General features: G+C 48.8%; 1 protein-coding gene across 18 annotated transcripts in view; it reads right to left on the minus strand.

Moving 5' to 3' along the window:
* RBFOX2 (RNA binding fox-1 homolog 2) overlaps window positions 1–20028 on the minus strand; it is a 527728-nt gene that overhangs the window by 345180 nt on the left and 162520 nt on the right. For 3 of the 18 annotated variants that reach the window (XM_085601131.1, XM_085601126.1, XM_085601127.1), the window contains exon 1: window positions 1299–1790. The exons of the other annotated variants lie outside the window; for them this stretch is intronic. In XM_085601131.1, coding sequence (XP_085457257.1) covers window positions 1299–1340 — 42 coding nt within the window. In that variant the 5' untranslated portion in view covers window positions 1341–1790. Of the gene's footprint in view, window positions 1–1298; window positions 1791–20028 lie in introns of those variants that run through there. 18 annotated transcript variants of the gene reach the window in all.

The following is a 20028-nucleotide window of genomic DNA, read 5'->3' on the forward strand; positions in this document are numbered from 1 at the left end:
CAGATTAAATGCAAGAGCTATATCTCCAATGCTAAAAATCAAGAGAAAAATAGCCATCTATTGGGGTCTGATGTAAAGGTCCGACAGAACTATCCCTCCGGCCCATTGGGCCTTAACCTTTCGACTTCAGGAGGAACCCCCCCCCCCCCCCCCCACCCACCCAATCTTTACTGAAATCCATGGACCCTCCACTGAATCATTATTGAATCCGGGTACCCTCAATGAATCTTTGCTGTAAGCCGGCGACCTCAGCCTAAGCATTTTCATTGATTTGAACAGCAAAACAATTAAAAAAAAATACAGAAGCAAGCATTCATCAAACAAATACACAAATGATTAAATATTTTATTTAAATCACAAATATTAAAAAAACATTTTAATTGGAAAGTTGGTGTTAGCGAAGTTCAACTGAGGTCGTCCATCGTTCATACTATATTACGTTTGACGCATTTGCATTGTTTGCTCAAATCAATCTGTGGATACCAACTTATTTTTTAGACTCCAATTTTAAATCCCGTCATATTTAAAGAACCTTTTAAAATATTCAACTGTACATTTTACTTTATTTGTACACTCCATTAATATGTTAATATTATTTCGTTTTCTAAGCAGTGGCGGAACCCTGAGTAGGCTTCCTGGACTCCCAAAGGTCCCCAGACCACATATTACGAATCACAGCTCTAGCCCCTAAAATAGCAGTACTATGTGCAAGTGCTAAATTAGAGGTTAGACCGGACATATTTTACTTATACTAATGTTGAAGATACTGTTGAAGTTGTGCCCTTCAGATCCCGTGTTGCAGGTTAGGCAAAATAGCTCTAACTCAAGCCCTATTATACAAGTCCTACGGCAGAGCTACCCCATAGCTCCCATGTACAGGGCAGGAAGAACCATCCCCAAAACCAGTATTACAGGTCAGGTAGCAAGGCCATCTCTCAGGCCCGGTTACAGGCCCTACAGCGATTAGCCTTCAGGGTACGACACATGGGTGGCACACAAACAAAGCTCCTGCCCTGCACTCAAAGCTTAGGGCCGCTCTCACAAACCCTTCACTGCTCCATCCAGAGCCAATCTGGTTGCCCAATGAAATACCTTTGCCTTGGTAACAGTCAGTGAGTGCCCCAGATTCTCTACCCAGTGCAATAACCATTAGTCGAAGCCCGTAGTTCCCCCAGCAGATCCACACTGTTCTCAAGTTAAATCTGCCAGCTCTTTCACCACTCATCTCACAATGGCACTCTATGACCCCTCAGTCGCCACCCCAGACATCTCTCCATTGCTCGGGCGCAGCCCCTCACCTGTAGCTGGTAGCGGTAATCCATGCAGTACACGCCGTACATCTCGCCCAGGGCCCTTTGGTGGTACTGGTTGATCAAGGGGCACGAGGGCGGGGGTTCGGGACACAGACTCACGGAGATGGGTTTAGCACGGTTGGCAAAGAAAATGAAATTAAGCCTCCAGACACTCGTACGAATGAAGAAATGTGGAGGGCCGAGAGGAGGGGGCTAAAACTCGGAGAAGGTTAGGGGTAGCAAGATCCGGTGGGGATGCCCGCCCCAAGAAGCCTCAAGGGTGCAAGGGCCCAATGTGGGGGCACACCAGGATTTGCTGCAGGGGTCCTCTGGAAAATAGTGGGTCGGCGACGCAGAGCCCTGGGGTGTGGACATACAAGGATTCGGTGCAGGGGGGCCTGGGGCAGTGTGCTGACTGGGAGGGGGCAGCAGTCGGATTCCCTTCTCTCGCGCTCGCTATCTCTTCACTGACCTCGTGGGCTCAGCCCCACGAACAGCAGAGGCTTTGGTGGGTAGCTGAAGGCAAGAGCTAAAGATAGAGCCCCCTCGACCCCCCCCCCCATTTGAAGGGAGGGGGGGACAGGTGTCGATCAGGACAGGCCGGACCATCAGGGCCATAAAACGCACACTGCTGCAGGGCAGCCTTCTGTTACCACCGCCCCCAATCCTCCAGGGCCCTCCCTTCTGTCTCTCCCACCCCCGCCCCTCCCTCCAGGGTGGACAGCTGCCAGGAGGGGCTGGCGGTGACCGTAGGGGGGGGGCTTCGGACCCCCTCTCCATCAGCTGTTCCCATCACACTATGGCTGGTGTGGGGCTGTAAGGGGGGAGGGGGAAGCTGAGTGATGTAGACAGGTGATATCAGTCATGTGCCTTCAGGAGACTGGGGACAATTACTATTATAGCTGCTGAGGCCAGAGTTCAGTAACCAACGAGTCAGCAATACTAGGGGAGGGGGAACAGGAACACGAGTAACAGTGGGGGGAATCCTGGGAGAACAACCAGCAGCACGAATAGGGTCAGAGAACCAGCAGCACGAATAGGGTCAGAGAACAAACAGTGGTGGCGAGTCAGAACCAAGAAGAATCTCAAAGAAAAGCAACCCAGGGAGGAGCTAGGAAGAAAGTAGGAAAAAAGATCAGCAGAGGGAGAAAGCTTAGAACCAGGGAGACAAGCATTTACAATGCAATGGTCTCGGCATTGTTAAAGTTTGAGCTATTGCCATTGCTCATGACATTATTTTTGTTTATGTTTTTGTTTTTAAAAACATTTAAAGAAACGGCATTGTTATTTACAATGTCAATAGCTTAATCACTCTCCAATGCGAGACCTATTGCATTTGCACCCACACATAGAGCCACACACACAAAGCCACCCACACAAAGCCACCCACACACACAAAGCCACCCACAGAGTCACTTACATAGAGCAACCAACACACAAATAGAGCCACCCAAAGAGCCACCTACACACACACGCAGTAGCCCACTGACCTATTTACATTATGTGTACTTTGTGATCTGCATAGTACATGTTCTTTGCTGCAGGCACATTAACCCTATGTGCTACCTTTCCAGGAGTCAAAACTTCCACTAGACAAAAGTCCGATCTCTCTCTAGGAAGAACATTAAACACCAGAGTCATCATGATATTTTTATTGTTGCCGAAAATTGCTGGAGGCCAGGAAGGAGGCAGCAAGCGCTTTTAAAACATTAATTTACTTGCAAACATAATGTCTCCACCCAAATTCAGCGCCCGGTCACACCGGTTGCACTGCCCTAGAGCTGGCCCTGCTCAAGGGTCCTGTGACCTCAGTGACAGAGTCACTGTTGTTCTTGGCTGTGCTGCTTCATAGGCCTGCTAGCAAGACTGGAGGTGAACTTCAGTATGGATTGTGGTGGACAAACCTTGAAGGTTAACCCAGACGTGCCAGTGCTAGGGTCCACCTGCTGGTGCTAAGACACCAGCGCCTCTAAGGTCTTGCGCAGCCTTCTAAGGTCTAGCATGGTATTGTGCTCTCTCAGGAGAGTCGTCTGGTGGACTGGTTATTAAGGCTGAACCTGCTTGCCCAGTTCCAAATTCAGCAGCTCTGGCCATAGTGCCACATCGTCTCCCCCACTGAACACCATACTGTCCCACTGAGAAAAAAAACACACTGCCTTCAACTACAACCCAATTGCTGCCTGCGATAAACACCTGGATGAGGCTCAATTTAAATGACGCAATAGACAAGAGCAATATGCGGCCTACAGAAAAAAGTAACATCATCCTGGAACAAGCATTTACAATGCAACGGTCTCGGCATTGTTAAAGTTAGAGCTATTGGCATTGCTCGTGACAATGCAGTTTCTTTAAATGTTTTAAAAACAAAAAGATAAACAAAAATAATGTCATGAGCAATGCCAATAGCTCTAACTTTACCAATGCCAAGACCATTGCATTATAAATGCTTTTTTGGGTAGGTTGAGGAGTCATATTTGGTGACTCCCCCACAGCACCATTGTGGTATGTCATTTGGGTCTGTAGCGCAAAAGATTTGCCAGGTGTGTTTTCTGGCTAGACTGGCTCAGACATACGAGTAAAGGCAAATTTGATGTGTGGGCTGGTGGCATCCCGGGTTGCCTCCAGACAAGGTCATACTCCCCATGATTTATAATTACAGTCGAGAAGATAGTGATCTAATACTTGCTGATCAGCCTAACAAACCCCTACTACACATCGAGTGCTTTTAAAGTTCATATCGGCGTTTTCGCCGTTAACAGAATACAAGTTTACAACAGTAATTCCATCCAAAGTATGTCAACAAAAAAAGGGGCATATGTTTAAGCAGCTCAAAATAGTAGTTTTCAGCGACAAGAAAGACTAAGTCAGGATGAAGCTAAAAAACACACACATCGAACGTTAAAACATGCATGGGTCGGAAATGCTTCGCTCATGCACAAAAGTGAACGGTTAATCACAGTGGAAAGGGCCGCTCTCTTCCGATGCCCTCAAGAGCTCAGCAGAAAGGCACCCACGGTCTCCAATTGGGCGATCACCACCATCCAAACAGGTTTTTAACGAGAAACTAATCTCCGCATCAACCATAACTCGACCACAAGTTTTAAAAACGCCTGTCAGCATCCGCCTTCGATGAGTGTTCATAACACTAAATACCGGGCAAAAAAGAGACGCCCGCACGTCTTTTCACAGTACACATTGACCACAACACCAAACGCTCCAGCAACATCGAGGATGAGTTAAGCTCTTCTCATCCCCCCCCCCCCAAAAAAACACAGCCACGCACAAAGGCACCCTCTTCTCCAACCGCCCGCTCAACTAGAAACGAGAGCTGAAAGGCTACCACCCACTGACCTTGTAAGGTCCTCAGGGAGTACTTATGTCGATGGCACAAAGAACGACACCCCAACACGTGCACCCAGGAAACAACAGACTACACCACCGCACAACACGGGAATAAATCAAGACAGTACAAAAAAATAGCCTCCGTTTAAAAGCGGGTAGACAACAAGGGCGACCGCGTGTGATAACTGCGTTCGAGGTATGCCCGATAGTGGAAAATAGTCAGCTGCATGACGCAATCCACCCTCACCACAGCTCCTGGTCGCTAGTTTCAAATACGTCTTGCGAGAGTATAACGAGTGTTCACGAGATAACACCGACATGCGCACCACCAAAAGAAACGCCACCGCCTTTCTCCGAGGCGAAGCAGAAATGCCTCGGAGAAAGGCAGTGGAGCTTTCGGATTCGGGGGCATGTTCTCCTCTTGCCATTGGCTGGAGGAGATAATTAGACTTCTTGAAAAAAACACGCCCCCGAATCCGAAAAGGACGGGGCCTAATCGGAATGACGGACCTCTTCTCCAATGGCTGGCCAGCATTCAAGAGGCCAGCCAATGGAGAACAGGGGAGAAGAGGGGCGGGTTCAAGCCCCTCTTCTCCAAGTCATTAAATCTCAGATCGAGACTGCGCAAGCGCAGCCTTCGAGCCGAGACCTAAAAAGCAAACACTCATAGGGGAATGCAAAATTTAGCAAACCATGTGAAATGCAAGTAGGAACAACATTGTTACCTTAACGCTTTTACACTCACTATTCAGAAATCAGTGAGTGCTCTCTGCAGCTGTATACATGCTGGAGAAGCACAAAGAATAAATAACACAACGAACAACCCCAAGTGTTACTCCTCTGAGGGGATACGAGACCCTGTCTTCTGAAAACTGACATCACGCACAGTGCAGCGACCCCAGGCCCCTTGTGCCGGATTTAAAATTTTCATCTGCGTGAATATTCCGCCTCGCCGCGTGTCACCACGCAAACACACGTGGGCACAGTAAGATCGGTGTCCTGTAAAGTGCATTCCTCCCGCCCCTTCATTGTTTTGTAAACAGGTTTGTTTATTTACCAGTGAACCGGTCTTTCACCAGCAGTCGAAGCCTGGTTGCGTCGATCTGTGCGCACAATATAAAGTAATACCGGACTCTCAGATTGGCTATGGAAAATAGCAGACGTTCTTATTATTCAAGTAGAATGGTAATTAATAAACAATGCAATACCTTCGGAATATTTCCAACAAAAATGATAAATCGATAGAATTAGGATAAATACAGTTCCCTTTTTGAACAGGTCAGTGTGTTTGGTAACACAACGTCAGCTTGGAAACACTGTCTGGCGTTTGGTCGGTAACATCCAATTACACATTAAAAATAAATTACTATTTTGCAATTTACATTTTGTAACAAGTCCTTCGCAAACGTGTCCCTTTTTCACTTTTGAAATAACACTTAGAATACAGTATTTCTCAAAACCATGAAGAAACTTACATGTTATTTGGAGTTAACACTGTTCTTTTTTTAAACAAACCAAGACATGCCTCATGTCCCTGTACATAGTGTTTAGCGAATGTTTTGGGCTCTCTGGGACAAGGATTAAGTCTGCAGAGCCCGTTTGTGTCAGAACTTGCTGCAGTCATAGACAAAGGCCACCGAGGTACGGTACAGAGACTGGCTGGAGGGGAAAGACATCCGACAGCTGCCGTTGCCGTTTACCGGGGGAGTTGCTGAGGCCAAGCCGCTGCGACTCGCACTTTCAGATTCTAACGGTACACATAATGACGCAGATCTGGGTCGGGCAAGTAATACATGCAGGGGCCGCCAAGGCGCAATAACTACAGGCGTGTATTCTGATATGCATAACAAATATGACGGCAGATATTGACGGGCCACTGAATGCTGGTAAATACCCCAGTGGGGCCATCGGTATTAACGATTCTTGCAATCAGTGCCATGGTGGCAATACATACTTATCTGCCGCGCGTCCTCGAGCGCCAGGAAACGCCGAGATCAGCCTTGGAGAAAGGAAGAGGCGACCCCACGTCCCGCTCCGTTCCGACCGCGCACAAAATGGCCGAACCTTCCCACGGTAAAAAATAAATTTAAAAAAAACTCACCACGCGTAAAAGGGGCAGGGAGTAAAAAATGAGAAAGAAGCGAAAAAACACGCCCCCGGATCCGAAAAAGACGGGGCTTGTTTGGAGAGACAAAGCTCTTCTCCAATGGCTGACCAGCATTTAAGAGGCCAGCCAATGGAGAAGAGGGGAGAAGAGGGGCGGGTTCAAGCCCCTCTTCTGAAAAACATTAAATCTCGGCGCAAGACTTCGCAAGCGCAGCAGAGACCTAAAAAACCAACACCACGAGCAGGAGGAAGACGGTTGGATACCGGGGAAAGAGAATCACAAACCAAGAGAAAAGTAGCCCAGGGAGAGAACTAGGAAGCTGGGGACATAGGCAACCGCGGAAGAGAGCCAGGAACACAAGTAAACAAAAAATAGCACAGGAAACATGGAAGAAAAGAAGCAATAAAGGAAAAGGGCCAGGAACCGTAGAGGAGAACTAGGAGAACTAGGAACACAAGCAACAGAGGAAAAGAGCCCGGAACAGAGGAGGAGAACTAGAAACACAGAATAGAGGGAGAAAGCTACCAGGAAAGCAGACTGGGATTAGAGATGCTGCGTAAGGAGAAGCTCGAAGAAGAAGACATGTCAAGACATTGTAAAGAATGCTCCCTGCCACAAAGGAATGAGATTCTCATGAAAATACCACAACACTCTTAATTCTTATGAAAGTTAAAGAAGGCTTTGAAAACAAAAAGCAGATCTTGAGCAACACCAGATCCTGTAAGAAGTTTAGGGATTATCAACTCTCTTCGCAGAAGTGATGACCACTGCAAGGTAGTATTGCTTGGAAGAAGGAACCACAAAGGAATTCTGTATAGAATTAAGACAAAACAAAACATCCAACTAAGAGGCAGAATGATCTCGAGAGGTCATTCAAGACTTCTAACAACACTAAATTGCTTTATTTGAGAGTGCTTCGGACTAGTTTTTGACATCCTTGTGGGTCCCAACAACTAAAACAGGTCTCTTAAATGTAACCTTCTGAATGCGCCTCTCACTGGAGGGTTCAGTGAGTGGCAGGATACCGTTGAAGGAACAAGAGGAGATTAAATCCCATTTTTAAAAGCTCACTGCAGATTCTTGACCACTGGATTCCACATTCACTCTGTGGTGCCCTTTATGGTCGCCCATAAGTGAAGGCTTATTCCTCAGGAACTAGGCTCTCAGGACTAGTGGAGAAGTGAGATAAAACACTAGTCCCCATTCCAACAGATGAACGAGTCTCTTCCAAAGACCCACTCTTGTTGCTTTGAGAGAGATGGGCAGACAAACCCATAAGCACAACTGGCGCAGTACCATTATAGCTACGAGTCAGGGACTAATTAGGTCTGCATCTGGATCTTTCAAGGACACTGAAGTGAAGACTGGCAGAAACTTCCAATACCGGCTGACCAAGAAGACAGTAGTCATTGCAAAAGGCAGGGGGACAGGTCGAGTTGATTCTAGTATTCACCAGGGCAAGGTCAGCAGTGCTGCCTTATACAGAGGGCTTCCTAATGGTCACCTCATATTGATGAGCAATAAACTTTGGGGGAAAGGCTAATTGGACAGTTCTTTTGCTTAGTTCTAACAGAACCGAAAGTTTGAATACAGTAAATTATGAAGTTGGTCGTGGTAGTATTATTCGTATGGCGCTTCTGCTGGACAGAAAGCATTCACCGCTTACAAATTGATAATGAAGGGGGAATTTAATTCCATCAAGTATATAGGCATTAAAGGCAATATAACATCAAAGCATTAATGATTGGCATTAAAGTTACTCCATATTAACCCCTTCGATGCTCATGACGGAACGGTTCCGTCATGAGCATCGGTTGGGCTGTGCTCATGACGGAACCGTTCCGTCATGAGGACAGCCCCCGGGGGAAGCGCTGGCGCTCCCCCCCCTTGTGCCTCGATCTTGCCCCCCTTTACGGGGGTGGCAGCGGAAGAGCTTCCGCTGCCACCCCCGACCCCCCCCGAGCCCTCCCACGCTTTCTGATGACGTCAGCGCGCACAGCGCGCGCCGGCGTCGTCAGGAAGCGTTGGACGCGCTGGAATCCATTTCTTCCAGCGCGTCCAAGGGGAGCAGAGGTAGGTGTTTGTCGTCTGGTGGGGGCCGCGGCGGTGAAATCTGTAGTATTGAGGCATCGGGGGAGAGGAAAGAGTATTTCCTCTCCCCCGATGTCTCAATACAGGGCATTCCTGCTCCACGATCGCGCACAGCGTCGCGATCGTGGAGTAGGGATGCCCCACTAGACACCAGGGATTTTGTATTTTGAGTTTGGGAAGCGACCCCTTAGGCAAGGGTCGCTTCCTTGGGGATGAAAATTTGGCAAAGTCTTTTCTGCCCCCCCTGGGGGCAGATCGGCCCGCTTTCTGCGCGTTTCTGCCCCCAGGGGGGGCAGAAAAGCCCACTAGACACCAGGGATGTCGTTTTTACTATGTAGGAAGCGACCCCTTGGGCAAGGGTCGCTTCCTTGGGGGCAAAATTTGTGGAAGTCTTTTCTGCCCCCCCTGGGGGCAGATCGGTCCGCTTTCTGCGCGTTTCTGCCCCCAGGGGGGGCAGAAAAGCCCACTAGACACCAGGGATGTCGTTTTTACTATGTAGGAAGCGACCCCTTGGGCAAGGGTCGCTTCCTTGGGGGCAAAATTTGTGGAAGTCTTTTCTGCCCCCCCTGGGGGCAGATCGGTCCGCTTTCTGCGCGTTTCTGCCCCCAGGGGGGGCAGAAAAGCCCACTAGACACCAGGGATGTCGTTTATGCTATGTAGGAAGCGACCCCTTAGGCAAGGGTCGCTTCCTTGGGGGGCCAAATAATTTGAAGACTTTTCTGCCCCCCCTGGGGGCAGATCGGTCGTCTTTCTGCCAGTTTCTGCCCCCAGGGGGGGCAGAAAAGCCCACTAGACACCAGGGATGTCTTTTTCTTTATGTAGGAAGCGACCCCTTGGGCAAGGGTCGCTTCCTTTGCGGCCTAATTATTTAGAATACTTTTCTGCCCCCCCTGGGGGCAGATTGGTCGTCTTTCTGTCCGTTTCTGCTCCTTGGGGGGGGGCAGAAAAGCCCACTAGACACCAGGGATATAAATATTATTGTAGGAAGCGACCCCTTGGGCAAGGGTCGCTTCCTTGGGCCCCTAAATGTTTTGAAGACTTTTCTGCCCCCTCTGTGGGCAGATCGGTTTTATTTTTTTGCCGTTTCTGCTCCCATTGGAGGCAGAAAAGCCCACTAGACACCAGGGAATTAGTTCAATTAGAAATAGAAGTGACCCCTCGCTTCCAGGGTGCAATTTGTTATATGTATTTGGCTCACCTGCCCCGGGACTGAATAGCCTTTTTTTTCCTGCTGTTTTCTGCCTGACCTGGCACACAAACCGATTGACCATTTGGGTAGTGACATGGCATGTTATAATGTTTGTTATATTTTTTGTGATTTCCAATTGTAATGTTTTTTTTGTTTACTTTTTTGTTCTAGGTGAAGGCTTTTCTTCTGTTCACGGTGACGTTTTGGTTCTGGTGGTTTTGCTGTTTGTGTAGTTTGGTAAGAGACTGTTTTTTTGTACAATGCAAATGTGTTTGATTTCTCTGCCTGTTTTTTTTTGCAAATGGTGTAATAATAGCAGTATGTTTGGTTTTTGAGTTTCAAAAACTTTTTGCATTGGTGCACGATGTGTATTTTGTTGTCTTGTGAGTAATTTGTTTTTTTTTCTTCTTTCTAGTTTGATATCGTTGGTCTTTGCTGTGTCACTGCAGAGTTTGTTTCTGGTGAGTGTAGCTGTCTCTTGATTTTGGATTGTATAGTTTTTGAGTACATTGATCTTATTGATATAAGGTACACATTTCTTTACTTACTTGGTTTGCACATTGTTGGTTGTTGTTGACTTGTTTGTGCAGTCTTCCATCTTAGTAGGTATAATGGCTAGCCGCAGGATGACTGCTCAGCAGGTTGTTGGTTTGCTGTTTGAGTCTTCCTCTGATATTGGGTCAGAGACTGACTCTGCTTCTGAGGGAGAGGGGGCAGGGGACGATTCTGGCAGTGAGTTTTCTCTCCGTATGGGGTCATCGGATGATGAAGATACTCTTAGTGCGGATGAAGTGCCTGTGTTAGAGGAGGAGACTGATGTGCCGATAGTGCGGCAAGAGGCATCTGGGCTGCAGCCTGCGGCTGCAAGGCTTCCCGTTGGTGTAGTGCGGCAAGAGACATCTGGGCTGCAGGCTGGGACTGCAAGGCTTCCCGTTGGTGTAGTGCGGCAAGAGGCATCTGGGCTGCAGGCTGGGGCTGCAAGCCTTTCCGTTGGTGTAGTGCGGCAAGAGACATCTGGGCTGCAGGCTGGGGCTGCAAGTCTTCCCGTTGAAAGTGATGACCTCTGGGTTGCCCCTGGCATGGTGCAGCCGGAATTTCCTGAGTTTACTGGTGTTCCAGGGTCTAGAGTGAATACCGAGAACTTTTTGCCTGTAAATTTTTTTCAGTTGTTTATGGACGATGTGTTTTTGGCAGAGATTGTTGAGCAGACTAATTTGTATGCCGAACAGTTTTTGAGGGACAACAGTGCCAGTCTTAAGCCACACTCTAGAGCTACCCGGTGGACTCCCACAAATGTTGAAGAGATGAAGAAGTTCTTGGGTTTAACTTTTTTGATGGGCTTGCTAAGGAAGCCATCATTGGCTTCATATTGGTCTAGCAGTCCCTTGATGGCAACGTCTATTTTTCCGGCAGTCATGAGTCGTGACAGGTATTTGCTTCTGCTTCGGATGATGCACTTTGTAGATAATGGTTTAGCGTTGCCACGAGATCACCCTGATTGTGACCGTCTTTTTAAGATTAGGCCTGTCCTTGATCACTTTGTTGATCGATTTTCTGAGATTTATGCCCCTGGTAGAGAAATTGCAGTGGATGAGTCTTTGGTGTTGTTCAAGGGCCGCTTGGTTTTTAGGCAATACATTCCTAGTAAGAGGGCACGCTATGGAATAAAGCTGTATATGCTGTGTGACAGTAGGACTGGATATGTCTCTAATTTCAGGGTGTACACCGGTAAGGAATCTAGGTTTAACCTCCCTGGTTGTCCGTCCACTTTTGGAGTGACTGAGAAAATTGTTTGGGAACTTGGAAGAGGATTTTTTAACAAAGGCCACCATTTATATGTAGATAACTTCTACACTGGTGTACGGTTGTTCAGGGAATTGGCCAAAGTGGACACTTTTGCTTGTGGCACAGTCCGCTGTAACCGTAAAGGTTTTCCGAAAGAACTTGTTTGTCAAAAGCTTGTGCGGGGACAGTGCAGTGCGTTGCGTTGCCAGGAGCTTCTTGCTGTGAAGTTTACAGACAGGAGAGATGTCTACATGCTGACTTCCATCCATGATGAAAGCACTGCACCTGTGACTGTTTGGGGTCAGGTCGCTGAAGCGCGCAAACCTGTATGTGTTTTAGACTATAATAGGTACATGGGTGGTGTTGACAGAGTAGATCAGAGGTTGGAACCTTACACTGCTCTTCGTAAGGCTTACATTTGGTACAAGAAGTTGGCTATCCATCTTTTCCACTTGGCAATGTTTAATGCTTTTGTTGTGTTCCAGGATTCTTGCCCTGAGTCAAAGATGACTTTTGCTAAGTTTCAGGAGTCTGTAATAGGCAGCCTTGTTGTAGTGGAACAGGCAAGTGTTCCTAGAGTTGGACTGGTGGAGGATGTTGCTAGATTGAAAGAACGCCACTTTCCAGATCACATTCCTCCCACACCCGCAAAAGATTTTCCCAGTAGGAGATGTAGAGTCTGTTGGCGAAGAGGTTTGCGGAAGGAGAGTCGTATGTACTGCCCCGATTGTCCCTCTCATCCTGCACTGGTCTCTCTGCTTGTTTTAGAGCGTACCACACGCGAAAGAATTTTTGGGAGGATTCTTGAGTGGTAAAGTGAACTGCCTGGTCTGTATTCTTTGGATAATTTGATTCTGTTTCAATGTTGGTGTTAGTGCAATGTATTTAGTTGCTGATTTTCTGTTAGAAGATTTGTATCTATTTGCAATTTGTTTGTGTTTTTATTTTTTTCTAAAAAAATCCAAAATGTGATGGCGGTGTGTGTAGGCTTGCGCTTGGCTGTTGGTGTGTGTGGACTGGCACTTGGTTGGTGGTGTGCGTGGAATGGTGCTTGGCTGACGGTGTGCGTGGACTGGCGGTGTGCATGGACTGGCGGTGTGCGTGGACTGGTGCGTGGCTGGTGGTGTGCGTGGAATGGTGCTTGGCTGGCGGTGTGCGTGGACTGGTGCGTGGCTGGTGGTGTGCGTGGAATGGTGCTTGGCTGGCGGTGTGCGTGGAATGGTGCTTGGCTGGTGGTGTGCGTGGAATGGTGCTTGGCTGGCGCTGTGCGTGGACTGGTACTTGGCTGGCAGTGTGTGTGGACTGGTGGTGTGTGCGGACTGGTGTTTGGCTGGTGGTGTCCGTGGACTGGAGCTTGGCTGGTGGTGTCCGTGGACTGGAGCTTGTCTGGTGGTGTGTGTGGACTGGAGCTTGGCTGGCGGTGTGCGTGGAATGGTGCTTGTCTGGTGGTGTCCGTGGACTGGAGCTTGGCTGGCGGTGTAGGTGGATTGGCGATTGGCTGCCGGTGTGCCTGGACTGGCGATTGGATGGCGGTGTGCCTGGACTGGCGCTTGGCTAGCGGTGTGCGTGGACTGGCGTTTGGCTAGCGGTGTGTGTCGACTGGTGCTTGGCTGGCTGTGTGTGAGTAGTGACTTTCTGCTGGTCACTACACACACTGCTAGCTGAGTGCCACTCCACACAATCCTTCAGCCTGTGTAGTTGCTGTGTCTGGATTGTGGGCGTGTGAAAGTGATGGGCCCTTGAATGGCGCTGTGTGCTGGTGTGAGTTTTGTTATGTGATGGGCCCGCGGCTGGCGGTGTGAATGGTTTTGTATGTCTCACACGTATGAAAGGTGTATGAATGGCCTGTAAAGAGGTTGGTGCCTTGTCGTGGCTTTACAGCTCACGAGCTGTGAGTCAATGGTTCAGTTTCTTGCCCTTTCAATTATTACCAGTGCATTTCATGTTTTGTGAAATCACTTGGTAATACAATTTTATCTACTGAACCATCACTCACCCTCGTGCCAAATCCAACCAGTATGTGTGTGTGCTTGCGGGTTAGATGACTGTGCAGTAATATTTGTCTTTCTGAAGCAGGGTGTACCTTGTCCCTTTTTGGTGATTTTTGTACTGTGTTGCTTTTGTACCTGGTGGTGCGAATGGTCTTGTTTGTATCACGTATGAAAGGTGTGTGAATGGCCTGTAAAGCGGTTGGTGCCTTGACGTGGCTTTACAGCTCACGAGCTGCAAGTCATTGGTTTGGTTTTTTGTGAATTTAATTATTGACAGTGCATTTCATTTTTGTGAAATCTCTTGTTAATAAAATTTAATACACTGAACCATGACTTGCCCTCGTGCCAAATCCAACCAGTATGTGTGTGTGTTTGAGGAATAGATGGTTGTGCAGGAATCTTTGTTTTTTGTTTCTCTGCCAAGGTACACTTTCCATGTAAGAATAACCCACCAACTGTAGATATTGTCGAAAACCTTTGGGAGTTCATGGTGATGTCTCTCTAGTGATTTGAAAAATATTTTTTATCCCCATTGTCCTGTAAACCTCAAATTGTCTGCCACATTTTCTTTGCAGTATTATTCCTAAATTCTCACGCTGTAGTAACAATAGGTAATCTGGTTTTGCAAGGGGGGTTACTTTGGTTTTTTGCCCAGGGCTCGGCGGCCATCTAGGGAAACCTTTCCAACCCACGCATTTCTGAAAACTAGACACCCGGCGGCTTCCAGGGAGGTATGGCTTGCGTGGATCCCCCAACGTTTCCTTACCCAGAATCCCCTGCAAACCTCAAATTTTGCCCAAAAAATCACTTTTTTCACACATTTTGGGGTGGGAAAGTAGTGGCATCACCGGGCTCACACAAATTTACCACCACCCAGCGTTCCCCCAGGTCTCCCGGTAAAAATGGTGCCTCACTTGTGTGGGAGGCCCAAGTACCCGCGGCAGGCAAGGGCCCCAAACGTAGTGAGGCGACATCAAGATGGCCTATCGCCAAACCACCTGGTTTTGCAAGGGGGGTCACTTTGGTTTTTGGCCCGGTGAGCGGCGGCCATCTAGGGAAACCTACCAAACCCAGGCATTTTTGAAAACTAGACACCCGGCGGCTTCCAGGGAGGTATGGCTTGCGTGGATCCCCCAACGTTTCCTTACCCAGAATCCCCTGCAAACCTCAATTTTTGCTCAAAAAATCACTTTTTTCACACATTTTGGGGTGGGAAAGTAGTGGCATCACCGGGCTCACACAAATTTACCACCACCCAGCGTTCCCCCAGGTCTCCCGGTAAAAATGGTGCCTCACTTGTGTGGGAGGCCCAAGTACCCGCGGCAGGCAAGGGCCCCAAACGTAGTGAGGCGACCTCAAGATGGCCTATCGCCAAACCACCTGGTTTTGCAAGGGGGGTCACTTTGGTTTTTGGCCCGGTGCGCGGCGGCCATCTAGGGAAACCTACCAAACCCAGGCATTTTTGAAAACTAGACACCCGGCGGCTTCCAGGGAGGTATGGCTTGCGTGGATCCCCCAACGTTTCCTTACCCAGAATCCCCTGCAAACCTCAAATTTTGCCCAAAAAAATCACTTTTTTCACACATTTTGGGGTGGGAAAGTAGTGGCATCACCGGGCTCACACAAATTTACCACCACCCAGCGTTCCCCCAGGTCTCCCGGTAAAAATGGTGCCTCACTTGTGTGGGAGGCCCAAGTACCCGCGGCAGGCAAGGGCCCCAAACGTAGTGAGGCGACATCAAGATGGCCTATCGCCAAACCACCTGGTTTTGCAAGGGGGGTCACTTTGGTTTTTGGCCCGGTGCGCGGCGGCCATCTAGGGAAACCTACCAAACCCAGGCATTTTTGAAAACTAGACACCCGGCGGCTTCCAGGGAGGTATGGCTTGCGTGGATCCCCCAACGTTTCCTTATCCAGAATCCCCTGCAAACCTCAAATTTTGCCCAAAAAATCACTTTTTTCACACATTTTGGGGTGGGAAAGTAGTGGCATCACCGGGCTCACACAAATTTACCACCACCCAGCGTTCCCCCAGGTCTCCCGGTAAAAATGGTGCCTCACTTGTGTGGGAGGCCCAAGTACCCGCGGCAGGCAAGGGCCCCAAACGTAGTGAGGCGACCTCAAGATGGCCTATCGCCAAACCACCTGGTTTTGCAAGGGGGGTCACTTTGGTTTTTGGCCCGGTGCGCGGCGGCCATCTAGGGAAACCTACCAAACCCAGGCATTTTTGAAAACTAGACACCCGGCGGCTTCCAGGGAGGTATGGCTTGCGTGGATCCCCCAACGTTTCCTTACCCAGAATCCCCTGCAAACCTCAATTTTTGCTCAAAAAAATCACTTTTTTCACACATTTTGGGGTGGGAAAGTAGTGGCATCACCGGGCTCACACAAATTTACCACCACCCAGCGTTCCCCCAGGTCTCCCGGTAAAAATGGTGCCTCACTTGTGTGGGAGGCCCAAGTACCCGCGGCAGGCAAGGGCCCCAAACGTAGTGAGGCGACCTCAAGATGGCCTATCGCCAAACCACCTGGTTTTGCAAGGGGGGTCACTTTGGTTTTTGGCCCGGTGCGCGGCGGCCATCTAGGGAAACCTACCAAACCCAGGCATTTTTGAAAACTAGACACCCGGCGGCTTCCAGGGAGGTATGGCTTGCGTGGATCCCCCAACGTTTCCTTACCCAGAATCCCCTGCAAACCTCAATTTTTGCTCAAAAAATCACTTTTTTCACACGTAGTGAGGCAACATCAACATTGCCTATCCCAAATGTCGCCTCACTACGTTTGTTGTCCTTGCCTGCCGCGGGAACTTGGGCCTCCCACACAAGTGAGGCACCATTTTTACCGGGAGACCTGGGGGAACGCTGGGTGGTGGTAAATTTGTGTGAGCCCGGTGATGCCACTACTTTCCCACCCCAAAATGTGTGAAAAAAGTGATTTTTTGAGCAAAAATTGAGGTTTGCAGGGGATTCTGGGTAAGGAAACGTTGGGGGATCCACGCAAGCCATACCTCCCTGGAAGCCGCCGGGTGTCTAGTTTTCAAAAATGCCTGGGTTTGGTAGGTTTCCCTAGATGGCCGCCGCGCACCGGGCCAAAAACCAAAGTGACCCCCCTTGCAAAACCAGGTGGTTTGGCGATAGGCCATCTTGAGGTCGCCTCACTACGTTTGGGGCCCTTGCCTGCCGCGGGTACTTGGGCCTCCCACACAAGTGAGGCACCATTTTTACCGGGAGACCTGGGGGAACGCTGGGTGGTGGTAAATTTGTGTGAGCCCGGTGATGCCACTACTTTCCCACCCCAAAATGTGTGAAAAAAGTGATTTTTTGAGCAAAAATTGAGGTTTGCAGGGGATTCTGGGTAAGGAAACGTTGGGGGATCCACGCAAGCCATACCTCCCTGGAAACCGCCGGGTGTCTAGTTTTCAGAAATGTATAGGTTTGCTAGGTTTCCCTAGGTGCCGGCAGGGCTAGGGTACAAAATCTACAGCTAGTCACTTTGCCAAAAAAAGGGTCATTTTTCACTCCAAAACCACGTTGCGTTTTGCGCCGTTTCCTGTCGCGGGCACTAGGCCGACCCGCACAAGTGAGGTACCATTTTTCTCGTAGGACTTTGGGGAACGCGGGGTGGGTGGAAATTTGTGGATCCACGCAGATTCCAGAACTTTCCATCACAGAAATGTGGGGAAAATGTGTTTTTTTTGTCAATTTTTTACGTTTGCAAGGGATTCTGGGTAACAGACCATGGTGGGAGGCAGTCAAGTCACCCCATCCTGGATTCCCCTGGGTGTCTAGTTTTCAGAAATGTATAGGTTTGCTAGGTTTCCCTAGTTGCCGGCAGGGCTAGGGTACAAAATCTACAGCTAGTCACTTTGGCAAAAAAAGGGTCATTTTTCACTCCAAAACCACGTTGCGTTTTGCGCCGTTTCCTGTCGCGGGCACTAGGCCGACCCGCACAAGTGAGGTACCATTTTTCTCGTAGGACTTTGGGGAACGCGGGGTGGGTGGAAATTTGTGGATCCACGCAGATTCCAGAACTTTCCATCACAGAAATGTGGGGAAAATGTGTTTTTTTTGTCAATTTTTTACGTTTGCAAGGGATTCTGGGTAACAGACCATGGTGGGAGGCAGTCAAGTCACCCCATCCTGGATTCCCCTGGGTGTCTAGTTTTCAGAAATGTATAGGTTTGCTAGGTTTCCCTAGGTGCCGGCAGGGCTAGGGTACAAAATCTACAGCTAGTCACTTTGCCAAAAAAAGGGTCATTTTTCACTCCAAAACCACGTTGCGTTTTGCGCCGTTTCCTGTCGCGGGCACTAGGCCGACCCGCACAAGTGAGGTACCATTTTTCTCGTAGGACTTTGGGGAACGCGGGGTGGGTGGAAATTTGTGGATCCACGCAGATTCCAGAACTTTCCATCACAGAAATGTGGGGAAAATGTGTTTTTTTTGTCAATTTTTTACGTTTGCAAGGGATTCTGGGTAACAGACCATGGTGGGAGGCAGTCAAGTCACCCCATCCTGGATTCCCCTGGGTGTCTAGTTTTCAAAAATGTATAGGTTTGCTAGGTTTCCCTAGGTGCCGGCAGGGCTAGGGTACAAAATCTACAGCTAGTCACTTTGCCAAAAAAAGGGTCATTTTTCACTCCAAAACCACGTTGCGTTTTGCGCCGTTTCCTGTCGCGGGCACTAGGCCGACCCGCACAAGTGAGGTACCATTTTTCTCGTAGGACTTTGGGGAACGCGGGGTGGGTGGAAATTTGTGGATCCACGCAGATTCCAGAACTTTCCATCACAGAAATGTGGGGAAAATGTGTTTTTTTTGTAAATTTTTTACGTTTACAAGGGATTCTGGGTAACAGACCATGGTGGGAGGCAGTCAAGTCACCCCATCCTGGATTCCCCTGGGTGTCTAGTTTTCAGAAATGTATAGGTTTGCTAGGTTTCCCTAGGTGCCGGCAGGGCTAGGGTACAAAATCTACAGCTAGTCACTTTGCCAAAAAAAGGGTCATTTTTCACTCCAAAACCACGTTGCGTTTTGCGCCGTTTCCTGTCGCGGGCACTAGGCAGACCCGCACAAGTGAGGTACCATTTTTCTCGTAGGACTTTGGGGAACGCGGGGTGGGTGGAAATTTGTGGATCCACGCAGATTCCAGAACTTTCCATCACAGAAATGTGGGGAAAATGTGTTTTTTTTGTCAATTTTTTACGTTTGCGAGGGATTCTGGGTAACAGACCATGGTGGGAGGCAGTCAAGTCACCCCATCCTGGATTCCCCTGGGTGTCTAGTTTTCAAAAATGTATAGGTTTGCTAGGTTTCCCTAGGTGCCGGCAGGGCTAGGGTACAAAATCTACAGCTAGTCACTTTGCCAAAAAAAGGGTCATTTTTCACTCCAAAACCACGTTGCGTTTTGCGCCATTTCCTGTCGCGGGCACTAGGCCAACCCGCACAAGTGAGGTACCATTTTTCTCGTAGGACTTTGGGGAACGCGGGGTGGGTGGAAATTTGTGGATCCACGCAGGTTCCAGAACTTTCCATCACAGAAATGTGGGGAAAATGTGTTTTTTTTGTCAATTTTTTACGTTTACAAAGGATTCTGGGTAACAGACCATGGTGGGAGGCAGTCAAGTCACCCCATCCTGGATTCCCCTGGGTGTCTAGTTTTCAGAAATGTATAGGTTTGCTAGGTTTCCCTAGGTGCCGGCAGGGCTAGGGTACAAAATCTACAGCTAGTCACTTTGCCAAAAAAAGGGTCATTTTTCACTGCAAAACCACGTTGCGTTTTGCGCCGTTTCCTGCCGCGGGCACTAGGCCGACCCGCACAAGTGAGGTACCATTTTTCTCGTAGGACTTTGGGGAACGCGGGGTGGGTGGAAATTTGTGGATCCACGCAGATTCCAGAACTTTCCATCACAGAAATGTGGGGAAAATGTGTTTTTTTTGTCAATTTTTTACGTTTGCAAGGGATTCTGGGTAACAGACCATGGTGGGAGGCAGTCAAGTCACCCCATCCTGGATTCCCCTGGGTGTCTAGTTTTCAAAAATGTATAGGTTTGCTAGGTTTCCCTAGGTGCCGGCAGGGCTAGGGTTCAAAAACTACAGCTAGACTCTTTGCAAAAAAAGTGTAAATTTTCAGTGTGAAAATGTGGTGTGTTCACCTTAGGTTTTGAGCCACTTCCTGTCGTGGGCACTATGCCTACCCACACAAGTGAGGTACCATTTTTCTCGGGAGACTTAGG

The sequence above is a fragment of the Triturus cristatus genome, chromosome 4_2 (genome assembly GCF_964204655.1).
Source record: "Triturus cristatus chromosome 4_2, aTriCri1.1, whole genome shotgun sequence".
Classification (NCBI taxonomy): Eukaryota; Metazoa; Chordata; class Amphibia; order Caudata; family Salamandridae; genus Triturus; species Triturus cristatus.